We start from the raw sequence: 21,649 nt of genomic DNA on the forward strand, positions 1-21,649 counted from the left end.
TTTAATATTTCCTTTTGGGGGGGGGGCTGAATGTTTTGTGGTAACTTTTTTTAATCCATCTGTAACAGATTCATAGATACTTGTTAGTTGCTGTCAAGTCCTGGTGACCCCATGTGTCAGAGTAGAATTGTGCTCCATAGGGTTTCCGAGGTGCTGAACTTTTGGAAACAGATTGCCAAGCTTGTCCCCTGAGGTGCCTCTGTGTGGATTCAAACTGCCAACGTTTCAGCTAGCAGTCAAATGCTTAACTGTGTGCGCCACCCAGGACCTCATTTTTTTTCTTTGATAAAACTATGCATGCTTATTATAGAAAATGTAAAAAAAAGAAAAAAATCATAAAGAAAATAAGTCAAAAATTCTACAACCCAGGATAATCACAATTAAAAGGTTATTTCCTTCAAGCTTTTTATATGCACATACAAAAATAACTACTTTTTTTTTCTAAATTTTATTTGGTTAGTTGTTATTGAGAATATACACAGCAAAACGTACACCAATTCAACAGTTTCTATATGTACAATTTAGTGACATTCTTCGAGTTGTGTGACCATTCTCACCCTCCTTTGGAGTTGTTCCTCCCCCATTAACATAAATTCACTGTCCCCTAAGGTTCCTATCTGATCTTTCAAGTTGCTGTTGTCAATTTGATCCCACATAGTTCTTAAAAGAGCATAATGCTCAAAGCAGACCTTTTTTTTCACTAGTTAAGCTAAACTCTTCGGTTTTAAGATGCCTTCAGGGGTACTATTTACTTTTAAAATGAAAGGTGACAATATTTATTCATTAAAAAACAATCACAGGAACAGCAGCAGTGCAGGTGGTACTGCAGTGATTTTCAGGAGCCAGCTGGAAAGCATCGTAGCTAAGGGACACAAACGGACAGGATATAAACTGGGAACTTGCAATGAACCTGTGGTACCGAAGGTGGCACAGGCCTTTACTTTCACTCTGTAACACGAACCCACCAGAGCAGAAGCCTAAATGTGGGGTAGGGGTGAAGGTGCAGAGAGAAGAGTAAAGGAGCAGATCAAGGCAACACTTGCTGGGTCTGCCTGGAACCTGGGGTCAGACTCCCCTCCAGAGCCAAGGTCTCTCAGGTTCCTTTTGAAATGAAAGGTAATCTTGAACACTGGTCAGGGGGCTCTGATGTGGCCTCTCTGGAGATACAATATGCCAGACAACAGCGGGGGGTGGGGGGGTCCCTATACTAATTGTGAGACTCCCTGAGAGTCAGATTTCACCAAAATATTTAATACCTATCAGTCTTTAACAAATACACAAATGGCACAAAAGCCATCTCTTTCTGTTAGGAACATTCAGCCACTTCAACACATTCCACAGGACCTCAGTGCCTGCTGCAAATTGCTGAACCAAAGCAACCTACTCAACCTAAGTCGTGATATAGTCACTGTGACTTCCAATCTTTCTTTGGTGACCTCTCAGGTACCTCCAATGACTTCCCAAGTATTAAATTCTGTTCTTAGGAAATCAATTTTGTTCCATTTAATTGAATTAAATCAGAGGGTGTTGAAAAGGGCTGAAAATTTCTGCCTCATATAGCTTCTGTCACGACTGAGATGCCACATTGGTTGACTGCTTTTTATGTTGGTGACTGTGTGTTTCTCCTTGTCATATAAGCATTCAGTGACAGAAAACATGCAGGACAGCAGAACTCAGTCTACAATGAGTAGACAAAAAGGGATACAGGCACAGCAACGAGCAGCTGGTATCCACAAGGTTCTCAGCATTATAAACTCTGGAGAAGGTGCTACTTCATGGCCTCAAGGAAATACATAAGGCAGAATGAAACACTTAAATAGTACTGTTCAAAAGACAACATGTTCACACTAAATAAGATTATACTTAGGATTTAAACTAATCCCTGAATATCCTTAATAACACCGTGGGGAAAACAGAGGGTGATGAGAACTTAAGCTTTCCGATTATCGCTCAAATCCTTTGAAATCTACAGGTGGTCAAATAAAATGAGAACTCAATAGTAATAACCCTTATTTCTGGCACCAGCATAAGGTGGTAGTGATTCTCAAGTTTAATATATTACATACGATACTATAAAAATAAGACTGAAGTTTTAAGAAAGTCCTTATTATTTTAGGAGGAGGGAGGTTTAAGCTTTAATACTCCGACTCTGGGCTTTTTGACAATAAAACACAATGGACCAAAAGCCCACGAAGGTACAACAAAGAGGTATACTAGTTCACAAAATAGCTGCAACATGCCAGAGGCACTTCAGGTACATTTCTGAAAACCACAGATCATTCAGATTCCCAAGAAAAAACTTTTCAGAGATTTGTAAGAGGAAGTGGTGACCTCTCTAAAAACATTCACGGATGGATATTACATCTTTCCCACTCTATTTTTGTTTGTGCCTTATCATTGAGAACAGGGCAAGGACAGGCACTGCTTTCTCCAGTCTTTTTTAAGCAAATGAGGGGATGCTATACCCCTGCATCAGTACTTCGTGGCTGAAAGCCCTCCCTCCGAAGGCTACCCATGTCAAAGCGGGTACAGACCTCACAGCGCACTAGTAACGTATCATCCTTAATGAAGGTTCTTTGTCTTAGGGCTTCTAAGTGCATAAAAGTTACATAACCAAACCCCTTTGGGTTCCGTGGGATTGTAGGTCGCTGGAAGGCAAGCAGCTCTGGTTTGGCATCCATGATCTCTTCATGGTTTTGCCTTATGGGTGTTTCGGACTGATCTAGAATTGTAAGGCGTATTGTGCCCTGGAAGGGCCAAGGCAGGTGGCTGTCATACTCTCCTTGCATTGTGTGGACAAAGAGGGAAATATAGTTTGCACAGCGCTGAGCACTTGGCAGCTGAAGGTGCAGGCGCATGCACAATTTGTAGCCGGGTCTGCCAGTGTAGAATCCGGGGCTATGAATGACAACAGGTTTCTCCTCTTCTTGGCATTTCAAGTGCATCCCAAAATTGCCAATCTTCCAGATGTAAATCCCATTGCACTCCTGTGCTTCCATTTCCGCAATTCTGTCCTCAAGCGTTCGAATAGTTCGTTTGAGCTCACCGACATACATGCTCTGAGTCTCCATTTTAGCAGTCAGTTCCCGGATTTGATGGTCTTGTCTTACAAGGCGACCCTCTAACTGTTGAATGGTTTCTTGGAAATTCTGGACCTCTGGGTGACACCCAGAAGACACTTGGGACAGAGGGGCAGAATCATATGGAAGTATATCACAATGAGGCACGGGAGTTAAAGCAAGGCTTAAATTCTGAACAGCCTGGGCCAACATTCTCATGTGTGACTGGGTATTCTCTTGCAGGTGGCGTGCCAAGTGATTCCTCTGCATCTACAAATCAAATACACAAGCCTTAGGTTGGGAACAGATACTGTGCAAACTAGGAACAGGATCTGGCCAGGCCAAATAAAAGGTTTTCACATAATGTCACCACTTCCCTCAATTTCCTACACCCTTCCTTTACCCTCATCAGACTGTCAATCCAATGAGATGATCTTGCCTCTTAACTCACTGAAAAATTGAGGCTATCTGATGAACACTCTCTCAGTTTTCACGCAGATAATCCTGCCCTCCCCCCACCCCCACACACCTTCAAAAGTATCAGTATCTACATCCATCTTCTCTTCTGACTCAGAGATGACACTCCTCTTGTCCAGGACTGACAGGTTACCTGTGTTCTAAATGGCACCCATCCCTTGTAACACCTCAGGTTTTACTATAACCCACTGCCATCGAGTCGATTCTGACCCTCCTCTGGTTAATGCCATTTTCTCTCTCTTTTACAGCCAAGAGTAGTCTACCTGCACTGTTCCTGATTCCTCATTTATTGTACAACTGTGTTGCAAACTGGAATCTTTTCTGACTCTATATATTCTAAGGTCATCAACAGTCTTCTAGTTATTACATGAAAAGTATTCCTGATTTAACGGTTTTATTATAAAAGCAACTCAGGTATATAACAGAAAAACAGAAGAGGGGATAATCGGGAAGAAAATACGTTACTCCTTATCCAACTACTGTTAACATTCTAAAATATTTCCTTCAAGTCTTTTTCTATGCACACGCAATACATAATTTTCCCACAAAACGTAACCATGCTTTAGATCATTCCGCTCATTTTATTTTTTAAATTATGAAACACATGCTTATTGTAAAGTCAGAAAAAAAGTTTAATGGAAAAAGTGAAAGTGCAGTCACTCTCACCGGACAAATGGACTTACAGTGATTGATCTCTGACATCTGATACAACCAATCACTGTGCTGAAACAAATTCTGGAGACTCTGACAATACTTTATCCTTGCCTGGTTTAAACATTTCTAACTCTCCACTCACGGCTCCCTTCCTTGTCTACTTCTCTTTCCTATATACACTCACTCTACATGATCTCAATCGCAGCTTATCACTATGAGTTAATGGCCTTCCAAAATCATTACTTTGAATCCCAACGTCCCTTCTGAGTTGAAGACTACACATACAACGCACGTCAGCCACCTCCACCCGAATGTTCCACAGCTGGGGGAGCTCGCACCTGCAACTCAACACCACTCAAACTGAATTCACTTTTTTCCACCTCCACCCAGTTCCTCTTCCAGAAACCAAGAGTCATTCTAGACGCCTCCCTCTCCTTCAGCCGTCATATCTCTGTAGTCACAAGGTCCCCTCCTAAATATGCAATGACTCCTAGATCTCTAGCTTCATTGTCGTCACCATAATTCATGCTGTCCTGATTCTGGACTTTGGTATTTCAACAGGTTCAGGTACTGTCAGCCCTAACCCCACCCTGTATCTTCTACACTGCTGCCAGGGTGAGTAAGATAAAACAAACTGCTCATAGTTACCAAAACCACCATGCTTTCTCTCTCGCCTATCTTCCTTCCCTTGCCTTCTTGGACAACTCCTTTTCATCTGTCAAGATTCAGCCCAAACATCCTGTTCTGTCCAGTTGGCCTGACTGCTTTAGGAGCTGCTAACTGCACCTTTGCTTCTGTTCATGGCATCCACATCTAACTTGATTACATACTTCCTCATGCTGTTTTATAAGTATTTACATCTCTGCTGGTATTCTCCATTAAGGTATACAACGGAAAAGTCCTGATCTGTATTTGAGAATTAAAAGAAAAACCTTTACCTTTTCAAGGCAACCAAAAGTACTGAATGCACATGGAATTGGGGCCGTAGGACAGTCCAGATCATAATGATTAGGCATCTGAAAACCAAAACAAAGGTTGAAAAATGTTTCCTCCTCTATATCATGTTCTAGTCTGATGAGCTCATACTTAAATAAAAGATTTACATTTCACTTAAAACTACTGGGTAAGCACACAGACTATAGGTGCTTTTGTGTCACAACAGCAGAGCTGAGTAGCTGTGACAGAAACCAGATAGTCCACAAAGACTAAACTATTTACTTTGAAAAGTCACAGAGAAAGGAAATGTCAACCCCTCACAGCGTCCCCCCCCAAATCACTACTCCAAACTTATTCAAGAAAATGAATCTGTTCCTATTGCTGAGAACCCGCACCCTCTAGTGGCGTTTTAGAGAAAACACACCTTCTGACTACAACTGCAAACTCGACCGGGACTCTTACTGTGTGTGATGTAATAAGAACCAGTCAAACGCAGGAGCCCTGGTGGCACAGTGGTTAAGAGCGCGGCTGCTAACCAAAAGGTCACCAGTTCAAATCCACCAGCTGCTCCTGGAAATCCTACTGGGCAATTCTACTCTGCCCTATTGGGTTGCTATGAGTCAGAATCGACTCAACAGCAATGGGTTTGGTTTTTTGGTTAGTCAACTGCATACCCTGAAGTCAATGACTGCACCCAATACTCATTTCATGACCACCTTTCCTAAATCTTTTTACATATTTGTTAACCTGGGCATGACTGGGCTACACTGGGGAGGCTTAGATATGACAAGGTGCTGCAAGCACATTAACAAAAGCTCTAAAGAAAGTCCCAGGCTTTGATTTGGGGAATCTAAAACAATTCTTTAAGATGAGATCCATTACACAGAATTACATTCTTTGAAAGTGGTACCAAATTCCCTCTAGAAATTTAGTTTGGCAATAGTTACAGAAATTCCAGGCAGAAACAACCTTAGAGACCATTTAATTCAATTTTACAAGAGGAAACTGATGATCTAGAACAGGGGACAGGAAAATTCTTTTGTAAAGGATCACATAGTTAAGTATTTTTGGCTTTGTGGGCCACATAGTCACTGTCCTAAGTGCTCAAGTCTACGACAGGGTACAGAAGCACAAGCAGCCATAAACAATTCTTAAGTACACAGGCATGACTGTGCTCTAAAAAAAAAAAGTGAAATTCACATAACAGAATTAACCACCTTGAAGCGAACAATTCAGTGGCATTTAGTACATTTACAGCGTTATGCAACCACCACCTCTTCTATCTAGTTCCAAAACATTTCCATCACCCCAAAGTAAAACCCATTACCCATTAAGTAGTTTCTCCCCACTCTCCCCAATCCAGTCTCTGGCAACCACCAATCTGCGCTCTGTCTGTATGGATTCATGTATTCTGGATATTTCATGTAAATGATATTATACAATGTGTGACCTTGTATGTCTAGCTTCTCTCATTTAGCATATTATTTTGGAGGTACATCCACATTGCAACATGTATCAGAACTTTACTACTTCGTTTTTTTTTATGGCTGAATAATATCTATCGTGTATGTACCACAATTTATTTACCCATTCTCCTGTTGATGAGACATTTGGGCCACTTCCACCTTGGCTATTGTGAACAGTGCTGCTATGAACTTAAACTCGGAAGGTAAGTTGAGACTCCAAGTAACGATCTGGGGAAGCCATTAACTCATGGTGATAGTTTAAGCTGTGACTGAGATCATATAGAGTCAGCGTGGGCAGGAAAGAGTGACTGTACATGCTATGTATACGTACTTGTGTGAGTCCCTGTTTTCAACTCCCGTGGGTATATACCGAGGAATGGAAATGTGGGGTCCTATAAAATTTTATTTAAAAAAACAAGTGGCAGGCTGGAGGTGGTTAGTGGGCCACAGTTTGCTGACTCTGATCTAGAATATAAGCTGCCTTGCTAGAGGTCAGAGAGCAAATCAGTGGCAAAGCCAGGGTCAAAACCTAGGTCTTCAGACCCTTGGCCTAGAATTTTTTTTCCTACACTAAACCTTGCTTCTGCTGGGTTTTAAATATGCTGCCTGATTTTTTTAAATATTAAAACCGAGAAAAAAGGAAAAGCAGGGAGGTGGGACTTCATAAGGAAAAAGAAGTTTAACACCTTCAAATCAAGGTTTTGTCTGCTGGAAAAAAACCGAGGGACTCTAACAGACAGATGGAAAAGTTTAGTCGAGTGACAGGTTTTGCTTGCTTCTGCTTATTAAGGTAATCAATAATGATCTCTGGGTTTGCAAACTTCAAGGGTGTATTAATATTTAGTGACTAATTTTTGTATTTCGTGGGTGAACTCCCCAAATGTCACAAGATAGCCATCAGATGGAATTTTCCTTTCTCTATTGATAATCAAAACGTATCGTTTGCTATTATAATTCTCCTTGTGATAATGCTCAACCAGTGGCCCACAGCACAATGGAGCAGAGGGTCTACAGATCCCGAAACTCTCAAAATCTCCCCACACACCTCGGGGGCTACAAAGGACATTCTACTACTGAAGAGACTGGTTTTCTTCTGTTGCACTGGTACTCTTCGGCTAGTTTCTGGACACCTGTGATCCTCATTTTATAATGTGTAAATGTGTATTTCCCAAAGTTTTTCTTTCTCTAAATGGGGACCTTTACTTGCAATCATTTTTATCTTAAAATTACCTTCTTTAGTTGGAATTTACATGAATATACATAAACATGGAGATTATGTTAGTTAATGACAGGAATTTTAAGTACTTAAAAAGGACTGTTTGTTCTTTCTGAAAGTATTTTTTAATTAATTTATATTAAAAAGTCCACACAGTTCTAACATTTTCAGTCTATATTCATTTTACCTTATTGATGTAAATTTTCAATTTAAAAAACGAACTCACTTCTTTAAGCTATTTATAGAAATAATAATTTATAAAAAAGAATCACTATACCTGTTCTCTGATGAGCACGGTATTGCAGTATTCACAGATGACATTTGCCAAAGGACAGTTCTGGTCATGGATCTAAATTTTATTAGAGAAATGTAATAAGAGTATGAGATAATCTGAAGAAGTAAAATAACCAACTTTTATAAGTAAGTAAAAGTTTTTCACTACGAACAAATTAAGGACATCGATTTGTATAAAGCAAAGATGTGAAAATACTATATAAAGGTTAGTTTCCTTTGCCAGTGTAGTAATAAGATTCATCCAGCCTTCCAGCTCTTTAAAAGAGCATGAGAGTAGGCAAAAGAGAATCTTCTAAGTCACTTCCTTTCCAGCTGAGGCAGAGCATCTGTGACTACATAGTTTGGAGGACGCTGCCAATACTATAGTCCTCCAAAGGCACTCTTGTTCCAAAAATTTCCAGCAGCAGCATGATGACTTAATTAGAACCCTTGTCAGGAGGGTTGAAGAACAAAAGCATTATTAGGGTGTGAGGCTTTGGTGCCCAGGTTCTCATATGCCCCAGGTGTTCTAGACCACAATGACTTTAGTTTAGCTGATATGCTAAGAAATAGTTAGCCTTACAAGTTAAATCAAGTTCATCTCATTTACTCAAGTTTAGAAAGGGCATGCCAATTTAATTATGACTCCAGTCTTCCTTATATCTTGAGCAAGTTAGCTGATTCTTTTTAATATCTCATGAAGTTATTGAGTATAATAAGTTTGATCTCATAGGAAAGTAGGAAAAATTATCAATATAAATTTATAAGGACATATCTAAGTAATGGTTATAAAAGAATATAACTTATATGTAAGTTATATTAGTAAAGAGGACGCACGATGGGGATTCAGGGACTAGGATCATAGTGCTAGCCAAGTGAAGCACAGTGTTAATACACAATCACTTAACCTCTTTTTATCTCAGTGTCTGAATGGAAAAACTGTTCTATCATAACAACGCTGTCAGGCTCCATGAAGTTTCTTTTTTAAAAATAAACTTTTTAATTGAAGTATTACATATATACAGAAAAGTGCACACATTATAAGCATATAGCTCCAAGAGTTATCACAAAGTGAGTTATCACAAAGCGACACACTTCACAGGGTTTACTTTATGCTCTGTAAGAGTTTTAATGACCCATTCTCTTTTTCAAAATAATTCTGTGTAATTTTTATACAGTAATTACTCAATTTATTTATCTTCACTCCAAGACTGGTCATTAAAATTGCACATGAGAAAGTAGACCAGCATATGCCTTTCCTGGTAGCTTTTGTTACTTGCAGAGCTACAAAAGTATTACAGTGTTTTCTAATACAGACATGCAAATGTAAGTCCAACACCGATTTACTAATGTGCTTTATTGAACTGTCTCTCTAAAAAATCAGTTTTCCCAAAATTGATAATGTTGTCTCAGAGTTGGAGTAACAGCCTCATATACTACTGATCCCCTGAAATATTTACTTCTCTAAAAGAAAGCATTTAAAAGTATTGGAATTAACAAATCCAAGCGAGTACATGCCTCTTTATCTTCAAATGCCATTAATATAGCACAGTTCACACAAGAAACCTGTCTCCTTGGACACTCCGTGAGAATGTGAATATTAAGATGGCATTTTTGGAAGGGACGCTGGCATTGGGGACAATCCATAAGAGCAAACTCACAATGTGCTTGATGATCCTATAATAAAGAAAAAATAATGAGTAAGTTTTTGCCAATTTTGAAGAACTCTCCTAAACATAACCTTTTAAGAATATTCTCTTTTACAGACTTGGCTACTGAACCCTACTTGTTGAGTACACAGCACACAGCAATTCACAATGTGAAGGCCTTTATGAATTTCTTGCAACTAATCATTGTGATTTGAAAATTTATATGAAGAATGTGAACTCTCAAGTTCATGCATCCATTTAGGAAAAGAGGGAGTTGGAAAGAAGTCACATTTCCTGATTGTCAATTTAGTAGTGTGCCAAAAGGGCCATTGCTTCATAAGGATCTAAGAGGACAAGTTGCAAATTTGTCCTAAACATTTAACTTCAAGTAGAACATCAACAATATTTAATTCCTGGTTGACAATCACCAAAGTAAGAATTGATTTATTTAATTTAAAAGAAAACTCTTTTATTACCTGACTACTTCCAGTAATCTCAAGCTATAGGACTCCATTTAGTTAATAATAAAACGCACAATTTAGAAAAAACAGAGAAAAAAAAATATAATGAAGTTACTGAGATGATGGCGACATACGAATTGTTATTTCAAAAGGAATTTATAGGATTAAAAGGTGGTACTTTTATTTAAAATACTCTTACTCAGTTTTACTGAAGATAATAGTCACCTCAAAAAGCTTGTAGAATACTGATATTGTTTTTATTATCACTGGGGCAAAGCCACAGTAGATGAAAGAAGAAATTTCTGGTTTCTACTTACATTTATATTCAATAATCAAAGGGTGAGTATTCATTTGGCAAGCATTTATTAACTAATTTCTATATGCTGTTGTTGGTTGCTGTCAAATCGATTGCGACTCATGGCAACCCCGTGTGTGCAGAGCAGCACTGCCCCATGGGGTTTTCAAGGCTATGACCTTTTTAGAAGCAGATTGCCAGGCCATTCTTCCAAGGTGTCTCTGGGTGGGTTCAAGCCACCAACCTTTCAGCTAGTAGTCAAGCACTTAACCGTTTGTGCCACCCAGGGACTAGGCACTGTCAACTCACAGATGGAGACAGCAAAGTCCCTGTACTCTAGGAACTGCCTTGCATATACGGTAATGGCTAGAAAAATAGCTCTAATACCTCTAGATGCCTCAGTTCCATCTTGTGCAAACAACCTGCATTTGGACACTTCACCCTCAGAGAAAGAATCTCTCGTTTTGCAAAATTATCAGGAAATAGTTGATTTTCCAGCAGTATTTCATTGTCGACTGGACATTTGTGACCAGCATCCCTAAAAGAAACAAATAAAATATGTACATTTAGTTGTTTTAAATAAACATTTACATTAGAAAATCCAAACAACTTTAATTCATCACATATAAATCTTCCATTTATTATTTCCTGTGGAAGAATAATTTAACACATTACATTGACTAATATCACCAAAATAAAATGTACACAAAAGAAATGAGTACAACTAGCATTATATTCAGTTACCTGCCAAAAGTGATGGGATTTTTAGATTGTGGAACAGATTCCAATGAAAAAATGAGAAAAAGTAATTGAATAAAATACTATTTTGATTGACATAAAGTGAAGTGAAAGCTGCTATTGCTAGCTGCTGTCCAGCTGGCCCCCACTCATGGCGACCCCATGCACAGAGAATGAAACGCTGCTTGGTCCTGTGCCATCCCCATGACCACTTGCGGATCGGATAGTTGGGATCCACAGGGTTTTCACTGGCTGATTTTTGGAAGTAGATCACCAGGCCTTTCTTCCTAACCCATCTTAGTCCAGAAGCTCTGCTGAAAGCTCCTCAGCATCATAGCAACACACAAGCCTCCACTGACAGACAGGTGGTGGCTGCCCATGAGGTGCGTTGGCCAGGAATTGAACCCAGGTCTCCTGCATGGAAGGCAAGAATTCTACCACTGAGCCACCGCTGTGCCCCCTAAGTGAAAGTTAAGGATGGAACTGTGGCAGTCTGGTTGGCCTCTACTTTGTCAACAGCTGTACAATATACTTCTAAGATAGAACCACATATGCTGTTCACAACCTTTGTAACATGTCTATAGCATATTGTTCAGTCATAAATAAATATTTTAACTAATTATCAATAGCCTTCATGAGGCCATGTTTTAAGGGTTTCTCTGAAACAGTCACTACAACACTGTGACCCGTGGACAACAAAGGAGGTTCCCTTTATTTGGAAGTCTAGGGTGTGATGTCATAGGGAGTTAAAGGACCTGTGTGTCCTGCCTCACAGGGGTTTATTCCACCTTATATAGAAAAAACCATCCACAGGAAGCCTGGGTGTCTGTCATTCCTCTCTGCCTTTTTGAGATGTCTCAATCTTCACTCATAAAACGTGGGCCATCAGGTAAGCTACCGGGGCAGTAATCATTCACTCAAACATCTATGAGCACCTCCACTCAAACATCTATGAGCACCTCCCATGTGGGAGCCAACAGTGCTAGCTGCTGTGGTAGGTAAAAAGGTGACTAAAAACTGGGCTGTGCCCTCAAATGACTTATAACTAGTAAAGCTGAGAGAGATGTTCAATCTCTATGGGGCCTCTCTCAGACTGCATGTTATTCTTACACTGTCAAATGTCAACTATTTTCTGAAAAGCACAGAAAGCCACAGAAAAATTTATTGAAATATGTACCCAAAACCTAAGTGATGCAAGTCTAAGAGAAAAGAAGAAGAGCCTTACAAAGTAAGCTGAAAGCCATTATCCACAGCATGATGAATCACTTCAAGAGAAAATGAATTGGCTGGAGAGGAACTGTGACCCCTGGATGACCATAACTGATGAGCAGTCCCACAGCAGCTTCCTTAAGAACGTTAGAGCCAAAGTCAGTGGTCATTTTTAGCTTAAAGGGAGAAAGAAAAAAAGACTTGGACTTCCTTTTGTGGGTTTTACTTCCCTTTTAGACCACTGTCCTGCTATTCTCATGAATATCTTGCTTTTAAAAAACTGCTAAAGATTAGCTATCTTCCTGGGCATGGATGATGTGGTAAAATACTATACATCTCAAGCGACAGGAAAACCAAATATCCATAATATGGTGCCATTTTGACCTAACCCGTTAACTCGTTGCCATCCAGTCAATTCTGACTCATAGCGACCCTACAGGACAGAGCAGAACTGCCCCATACGGTTTCCAAGGAGCAGCTGGTGGATTCGGCCTGCCAATCTTTTGGTTAGCAGCTGAGCTTTTAACCACTGCATCGGAAAAAAAACAACAACATTATAAACAGAAAAAAAGCTGAGCTGCAACAGTACTCTGATGTGTGCCCTGAACCAGTTGTCCTTCCCCAGGGGCGATTCTGCCCAGAGGACATTTGGCAATGTTTGGAGACATTCTGGGTTGTCATAATAGGGGTGGGAGGGGTAGTGAGCTACTGGACAGAGGTCAGGGATATCCTACCATGCCTAGGACATTCTCTCACAATAAAGAATTATCCAGCCTCAAATGGTAATAGTGCCAAGGCTAAGAAACCTTACCCTAAACAGATCTCTCCAATTCACCACTGGGTAGTACACTTTTCCCCACAACACTGAAACAAGAGACATGCCCCTAATAATTTAAATTATGCCATGCATGGATATAATTACCCTAAATTCAAGTTTTATAGAAAAGGTAACATAAAAGTTTAGAGATAAAAACTTACTAAGACTAATGAACAGCTGGAGATGGACTTAACCTACTTAAGAATGATTCTATCAATGTGATTAGATGCTTATTAAAGAACATAAAATTCCCCCACTTCTCTTTTTTTTTTTTTTTTTCCCTATATAGAACTTCTTAGTCAGCTGAAAATATTCCTTTCTGAGTTATTTCTACCTCTGAATTTCTCTCTACCTCTGTCTTGGAAGAAGTATAACCAGAACGCTCCTTAGATGCAAGGATGGCAAGACTACGTCTCACGTACTTTGGACATGTTATCAAGAGGAACCAGTCCCGGGAGGACATCATGGTCGGCAAAAAAGAGGCAGACCCTCAACGAGATCGACTGACATAGTGGCTGCCAACAATGGGCTCAAGCACAACAACGAATGTGAGGATGGCACAGGACCAGGCAGTGTTTCATTCTGTTGTACATAGGATCACTGAGTTGGAACCAACTCGACGGCACGTAGCAACAACAACCACCTCTGAATTATAGTAAAATGTATTTCTTAGATGAATTTGAACTATTTATGGAAATCCCATGTACCTTCATTCAGTTAAAGCAATGGAGTTACTGAGCATCTACAATGTGTCAGGCACTGTTCCCAGCCCTTGGGAAGTATTAAGGAATAAAACAGACCTGAACCCCTGCTCTCCAGAAGCTTATCTCCCAATGGAACAAGCAAACAATAACCACACCAATTATCTGATATTTTAAGCAGTGAAAAGTGCTAAGGAAAAAAGAAAAGTAGAGTTTGCCAAGGGAGATCAGGAGCGTTGCGGGAAGAGTGGAGGTACGCTGTAGTATGAATGAACAGGGTCTCCTGGGAGAAGGTGAAGTTTGGGCCACACTTGAGGGAGTTAAGAGAGTTAGCTAAGCCATTAGCTGCAGCAAAAGTATTCCAAGCAGAGAGAAAAGCTTGAGTCAAGGCTCCAAGGCAGGAGCATGCTGGCTGGCATGTTCAAGGAAAGAATGCAGAGGAGGTCAGAAAACTAATTAGGAGCCAATCATGCAGGGCCCTACTAGGACTTTAGCTTTTACTCCCAGGTGACCCACTGCAATGCTTTCAGCAGAGGTGATACGGCCTCATTTACTTTGCCAGGTTTATTCTGGCTGCTGAATTGTGAACAGAGTAGAGGAAGACAAGAGCAGAAGCAGGGAGGCCTGTTAGACGACTAGTACCATAATCTAGGTGAGACCTGATGGTGGTTCGCAAGAGGGTGGTAGCAGGGGAGGCAGGGAGAAGGGATCAGATTTTGTATATTATGATGGTAGAGTCAGCAATTGATACTCTCTGAAAAAAAAAAAAATACTGGTTATTTTACTGTTATTTCACAGTAAAATGATGGTGACAGAGTTCAATGTGGTTGTAATTCAGAATAACTGATCACTTAAAGAGTCAGCTTCCGTTGTATGACTGAGATTATTATATTCTAGTAGCACCACCATTTAAGGTATGTTTATTTCATATTATTTTCTTAAAGCATAGAAACTCACCCCCTAGTCTGCACTGGAACTGCTTTAAGCAGAAGTATCTATTCACTGATTCATGTTCTCTATATTAGCTTCTGTTACAGGCTACCACCGTTTCTTATGCTCACGTACCTTATTGATTTGGTGATGCAGGCTTTGCAGAATCTATGGCCACATGGTGTTTGCACTGCTTCCCGTAATGCCATCAAGCAGATAGGGCATTCGTACTTGCTTTCCAGGGGTGGGTCAAACTCCACATCATACCCCTGGATCTCTTCCATAAAGGAACTGGAGAGGTTCCCGGTGCTGGTGGTCCCACTCACACTGTCATCTTTGGCTGCAACGCTACAGGAGCTGGCCATGGCAGCACAACAGTCACTGTCGGGCTGGCTGGATCCACAGCTGTTTTCACAGTTTAGCACACTCATAGTAACTTACCAACTGCTCTGAAAAAACAGTAAGAAAAAAAAGCCTTAACATGCTGTTGTTAGTTGTCTTCAAGTCGATTTCGACTCAGCGACCCCACGTGTGCAGAGTACAACTGCTCCATAGGGTTTTCAAGGCTGCGACCTTTCAGAAGCAGATTGCCAGGCCTGTCTTCTGAAGCAGTTCTGGGTGAGTTCAAGCTGCCAACCTTCTGGTTAGTAGTCAAGTGCTTAAATATTTACACCACCCAGGGACTCCTAACATACGTATACATATGTACGTACGAGTACATATGCATATACCCATCAACTAAAAAACTATACAGATAAGCTGTATCTATATAAGCTATAATCTACATAATACCTATAATAATTTTATAAATATGATAGCTTATCTATACAGCCTTTTACTTGACAGCTATATACATTAGCTGTGCTAATGTTATTTACAGAAAACTTTTAAAGTTTTTTGAGCTTTACTTTATATAAATACTATTTTACGTAAGTTATTTGATTCTTACCTTCAATAATTTATAATATATACCATCCTCTGTGCAAAGCACCTGGAACACACAAAGAAGCCTGGGTCCCTTAAGGAGTTTATGGTCTAGTAGAAAGACAGAATATAAGGTTAAGAAAAGTACTTTGATTATAATATTCATCTATATCATAATTATGTGTTTAAATGTCAGTTTCCTGTGAATGAAGTCAGGAACTTAATTTTCATTTTCATACTCTTAGTACCCAACACAAGATCTTTCACATAATACCACCAGTTGTTGCTGAGTCTGTTCCAACTCATGGCAACTTTATGCGTGTCAGAGTAGAAGTGTGTTCTGTAGGGTTTTCAATGGCTGATTTTTCGGAAGGAGATTGCCAGGCCTTTCTTCTGAGGTGCCGCTGGGTGTAAATGAACCTCCAACCTTTTGGTTAGCAAAAAGCACGTTAACTGTTCGCACTACCCAGGGACTCCCTTTCACATAACAGGTGTTCATTAAGCACTGGCTGAAGAACTCAATCATGTTGCTGGAGTTCCTTCAAGCGTTCTGAGCTGAAGAAAATAGTACAAGAAGGGCAGTGCTGGAAAGAGCAGTGGACCAGGAGTCAGGTGATCATGTACCACTATCAAATGTGTGATTTGGGGCAAGTTTCTTCCTGTTTCTTCTTCTTGATCTGTAATTCTGTATGTACTTCCAAATACTTAAGGTGGGGATTTTTATTATGTGGAAAGAATGGAGTTTAAAAAGTATATTTTTATATCCTTCTGCCCTTCACTACAGTCAAGTGACTCTGTTTCATTATTAACAACTGGAAAAACAAGCAAGGTTTCGTTTGCCTATGGAAAACAACTGCTTTCATCGGTAGGGGGGATGCCTTCAAATTCTAAACCGTTATGGTATTTACAAGTGGGAAGTTAATGTCTGAATGCAATTCAGAAATTCCTAATATGTGCCACATTCAGTTCTAAAAATAGAATGTAAGCTCCCCAGTGAATATGGTAGACTATTAATTCCCCTGCCTGTTTCTTTTAATATAAAAGGCGTTGCTGCCAACTTGTTAAATAGAGGGTTAAGACAGTAGTCCTCATCTTTTTACCACTACAGATATCTTTTAATTCTCCCCCAAAAGATTTTATCTGAGTACCATTTACTGAGAGAGGCTGTACTATGAAGTGATCCTGGAATCAGATGATGTGGATTTGACTCCTTTCTCCATCACTTGCTGTGTGACCTGGGCAAGTTAGATAACCTTTCTGTGCTTTACTTTCCTCATCTGTAAAATGGGGATAACAATAGAATCCACCTCAAAGCTACTGAAAGGATTAAATGTCTTAATATGTATAAAGAACTTAGAACTGTGCCTGGCATTAGAGTTATTATTACATGCAGTCTGATGTATTATTTCATTTAATAGTTTTATTGTCCCCATTTTACGAAAGTAGAAACTATGGAGTGTAGAAAGGTTATGTAACCAGGATTACCCAACTAATAAGTAACAGAACCGGGATCAGAACTCCAGTCTACCTGACCCTGGAGCCTGTGCACCTTGTACCATGCTATTTTTGTCTCTGTGTTTTGACGGATTTGTCTATTTAGCTGCATTTAAATTTTATTTCCTTTTATTTTTATTATACTAGATGAAGCTGCTGACCACAGTTTCTATTAAACATGAGTTGTTCGGCGTTACTATGCTGGGATGGTAGAATTCCAAAGAATCAGCAAAGAAACTTGGCATTTTGTTTTATTTATTTAGTGTCGATACAGCATTTTTAAAATGTTTAAATTAGCTCCCAAAGCCTTGTTATTGCTAATGTGGACTCCAAGGGATGGCTCATTACAGGCAAGAGGAAGGAAGGTTATAGCAAGATAGCAGGCCAAGAGCAGAAGCACTCATTACAGCTGCTCCTCAGGGTGGGTTCTAAGGCTCCCACTGTACCCTTAGACTGAGGACAGACGGTACACTAGGGGTTATACCCTTTGTTATTTTTCTTGGCATATACATTTGTGTCCAATTACTTCTTTAGGTAAATTTCCTAGAAGTGTAACCGGTGAGTCAAAGGGTATGTAATTTTTTAAGGTTTTTGAAAGGTAATGCTGGTTTTTTCCAGTATGTATCACAGGCTTTCTCATGCCCACTCTCACAAGCACAGCGTAGATAAGAAGGCCCACTTTGTACACCACCAGGTATATTTTCTTTTAAATCTTTGACCATTTTATTTAAGTGAACTTGCTTTTGAGAAATTAGTATTTAAGTTATTTCTCTGTACAGCATATATCAAAGTGCTAGCTAGAAGACAAAAGCAAAAGTTACTGAGCTAAGTCTACTTTTTCTGTCCAAATGGTCGTTTTAAAATTCAACTTACTGGATATTCTATAGCTGCCCTCTTCCAGTCCAGTTCAAAAGACTTGAAGGTTTTCAGAGGCAAAGAGACCGTTTATACTTTATAGCAAATGTGTTCCTAAGAAAACTTGTCTAATCAGTTACAATTCCTTAAAAGGAATTCCATTGTAGGTACACAGTTTAAAAACATAAAAATGAGTGCACTTAAAAATCAAGATGCCTTTAATTTCCATATTACTGTCATATTTTAAGAAAAAATGCAGAAGTTCTATATCCTTAAAATAAACTGCCATACAGTCACCTTCTAAGTGTACAGTATGAATCTACTGCAAAGAGAAAATTAAGCTAAAAACAGTATTTTGAGTGCCATTCAGTATTTTTTTTTTTTTTTTATGTTTACTTTCTTTGGCAAGTTGAAACATTTTTTTACCTTACTTTTAGTCTTTAAGTGAAGGCTGCTTTCCTAATTAAGTACAATGAAGAGCTATTGCATCAGCTATACAAGTGAGTAGAAGATCATCTGGCATCCATGCAGAAATTAAGACTCTGTCAGGATTCTTTTGAATGTCTTACTGCGCCACATGATGACTTCATGACATGCTACAAAAGGAGACTTACACTGTAACTGACTTCACACAAGATAAAATAAATGAGAATATGCTTTCTTACCTTTAAAATGAAGGTTTGTTAAGGTCCTCATTCTACTCTAACACTGATTTTATGTGCCTCTCTACATGTATTAATAGAAGGAATGAAACAAATTTTAGATGTTTCCTTACCTTGTAGACTAGGAACTTCTTGATTGCAATTCCTCTTGTGTTTAACTGTGAATCTAGTATGGCAAGCACTGCCTTAATTACATATTGTGGGATATAACAAGTGCCAACTTATTTTGACGGCAAAATGAATGAGTGTCAAAAATAGCCTTGTCAAAAATCATGGCTTAAATTCACCCATTAGTATCTGGGTATAATCTAAAGAGTGTGCTGTAAGATTTTGCAGGAATGGGAAGAGTAAGACAATGCAAAAAACATCAGCAGGTGTTAACATAACAAATGTGTCAAGCTAAAGAAATCTACAAGTTAGATCTTGAAATAGTCAATTTTAAGTTAACTAAAACTCACACATGGCTAAACACATATACAACAAAACTATGTAAAACAAAATGCTAGAAATTACCTTTAATTTGCCACTAGCTTTAGAAACAGCAACTATTTACCAATTCCTTAAATTTTATTCCTAACATGCAAAGACTTGCAAACGTGTACAAACAGAATATTTAATTGTGGTGCCTTAATTTTGAACCCTGAGCCCTGGTGGTGTAGTGGTTAAGAGCTCAGCTGCTAACAAAAGGTCAGCAGTTCGAATCTGCTGGCTGCTCTTTGGAAACCATATGAGGCAGTTCTACTCCGTCCTATTGGGTCGCTATGATTTGGAATCGACTCAACTGGCAAAGGTTTTTTTTTAAATTTTGAATCCAAGGAATTCCAGCATTCCCCTTCCTAGACACTATTTGATCTCCTTCAGGAGGCAAGGATTGGAAGTTCTTTCAAAGCGATCCAAGAGGCCAAAATTTTATCAGCATCACATATTTAAACTTATCACAGAAAACACCTCAATTTACAATTTTGAAATATTGTGATGTATACAGTGCTTGTGGGTTGAAAGTGTGATGTGATCCCTGTGCCCATCACATGAGCAACAAGTGCATGAAACATATTTCTTCCTTGAGTCACAAGAGGCCACTGTCCTTACTCTCCTGCCCCAACTGAAAATCAGAAAGGCCTCTTCTATCTTCTCTAGTAATCACAAGAGAATGAATTTAATGTGGCCAGGTTCACAAGGCCGGCACTTGGCATTTCCTTACAAGTTTCTCTCATTTCCATACCTATGTAGTGGGACATTTAGCTATCTGCTTTCCCCAGAAAAGAAACATGCAAAATTAATATTCCTCCAAGCTACTAATACTTTAGGTGCTTTCTGTTCACATTCAAGACGGTCCTCTCAGCTGGAGTTCCTCTAGAGCCAAATACTAGGAACAGCTTTATCAACCCGACGTCTGGAACACTCGCTACAACTACCGAGTGCAGGGGCGGGGGAGGAAATATCTGTGCCATTTAAATTTTTTTTTTTTTTTTTTAACTTGCTGCCTAGGACTTATACCGAGTTCAACAGGGAACCCCAAAGTAACTTTCCCATGATAGTGACAGAGGAAGTCGGTGGGAACCTGAAAGGGGTTTTCTTAAAAGCTGGTAACAGCTCTCAAGGACGGAAAAATCCTGGAGGCAGTTTCGTTTTCTGGGAAGGGGAATACGAGGGGAGGGGGATGCAGGGCCGAGGAAGCTGGGCTCGGGGTTCCGTCCGAGGAGTGCAGAGAGCGCGGGAGGCGGTGGTCCGCCAGGGGAGCGGAGCCGAGGGAACAGGGGGCTGAGACGCCGACCTATAAGAAGAGAGACGGGGGCGACGCCTCCAACCTGTGGGAAGCAAACGGAGAAGGAACAGCGCCCCCAACCTGTGGGAAGCAAGAGACAGGAAGCAGCGTCCCGACCCTGTGGAAGCGAGGCCGCGGCCGCCGGGAGGAGGCGTCCGAAGGAGACTCACCGCTCACGTCTGCTGGACCGGGGATCAAGGAAAGCAGGGCTCGACTGGACCGCCCGACTCCGCTCAGTCAAGGCGCTGAGAGAATACAGCACCGCGCTCCTAGCCGAAGCGGCCCGGACGCCAGTCTCCCGGCCCCAAGGCCACCGCCACTGCATCCGGGGCAGCCCGGAGCCCGAGCCCGAGCCACGGACTCTCCTGCTTCCGCCTTCTCTGCTGGCTGGGCCCGCCGAGACGGGAGGAGCGGGCAGGCAAGGAGACAGAGCGGCCGAGCCGGGCGTGCGCGCCCCCGGGCGGCGGTCCTCCACGAGCGCAAAGGCTAAGGCGCAGGCTCGACGCAGAACAGCTGTCAATCCAGCTCTCTCTGGTTGGGCTTCCCTCCGGCTCGAGTTTCCCACCTGGGAATTCCTTACACCGCCATCAGAACTGCAGTGTGTGGTGTGTGGTCAGCAGCAACGACAGCAGTACCCCCAAACTATATTTTTATAGGCTCCCTATCCAAGCAGGAGAAAGCCCTAACTGGGCTGAATCACTTGACCTTCGGGACTCTTAGATCCCTCCCTAGCCCCAACTTCCTTGCCAAGGAAATTTCTGTGAGAGGTAGAATTCTCTATTATCATTTGGTCCTTCCTCTTCATCCAGTCCAAGCGAGTCAGCCTAGGCACTAAACATTTCTTTGAAACTGCTGCCAACTACACCAGCCTTTATCTGTCATTGTCATGGGAAAGTTATTTTGAATTTCCTGTTTAACTGGAAGTGCCTAGGGAATGTAACAGGCACTTTGCCGGAGACTGCGCAAAAGATTTTCATCCACTATAGGGTCACTATGAGTCGTAATTGACAGCAATGGGTTTGTTGGTTTTTATAGGGTCGCTATGAGTCAAAATTGACTCGTTGGCAA

General features: G+C 40.5%; 1 protein-coding gene across 2 annotated transcripts; it reads right to left on the reverse strand.

Annotated features, from left to right (window-relative positions):
* Nucleotides 1–596: 596 nt before the first annotated feature.
* On the reverse strand, nucleotides 597–20,962 carry TRAF6 (TNF receptor associated factor 6). Of its 2 annotated transcripts, XM_023738409.1 has the most exons (8): nucleotides 20,752–20,962; nucleotides 15,831–15,916; nucleotides 15,017–15,330; nucleotides 10,874–11,024; nucleotides 9,600–9,758; nucleotides 8,086–8,157; nucleotides 5,129–5,206; nucleotides 597–3,329 (listed from the first exon to the last, which is right to left on the reverse strand). In XM_023738409.1, exons 3-8 carry the CDS (start codon nucleotides 15,310–15,312, stop codon nucleotides 2,460–2,462), a joined length of 1,626 nt encoding a protein of 541 aa, XP_023594177.1. In that variant the 5' UTR covers nucleotides 15,313–15,330; nucleotides 15,831–15,916; nucleotides 20,752–20,962; the 3' UTR covers nucleotides 597–2,459. The 2 variants fall into 2 exon arrangements, with proteins under 2 accessions (XP_023594177.1, XP_004369863.1); XM_004369806.2 differs by lacking the exon at nucleotides 20,752–20,962 and having other exon boundaries at nucleotides 15,831–20,235.
* Between the last annotated feature and the right edge of the window lie 687 nt (nucleotides 20,963–21,649).

The sequence above is a fragment of the Trichechus manatus genome, unplaced genomic scaffold, assembly GCF_000243295.1.
Source record: "Trichechus manatus latirostris isolate Lorelei unplaced genomic scaffold, TriManLat1.0 scaffold00006, whole genome shotgun sequence".
Classification (NCBI taxonomy): Eukaryota; Metazoa; Chordata; class Mammalia; order Sirenia; family Trichechidae; genus Trichechus; species Trichechus manatus.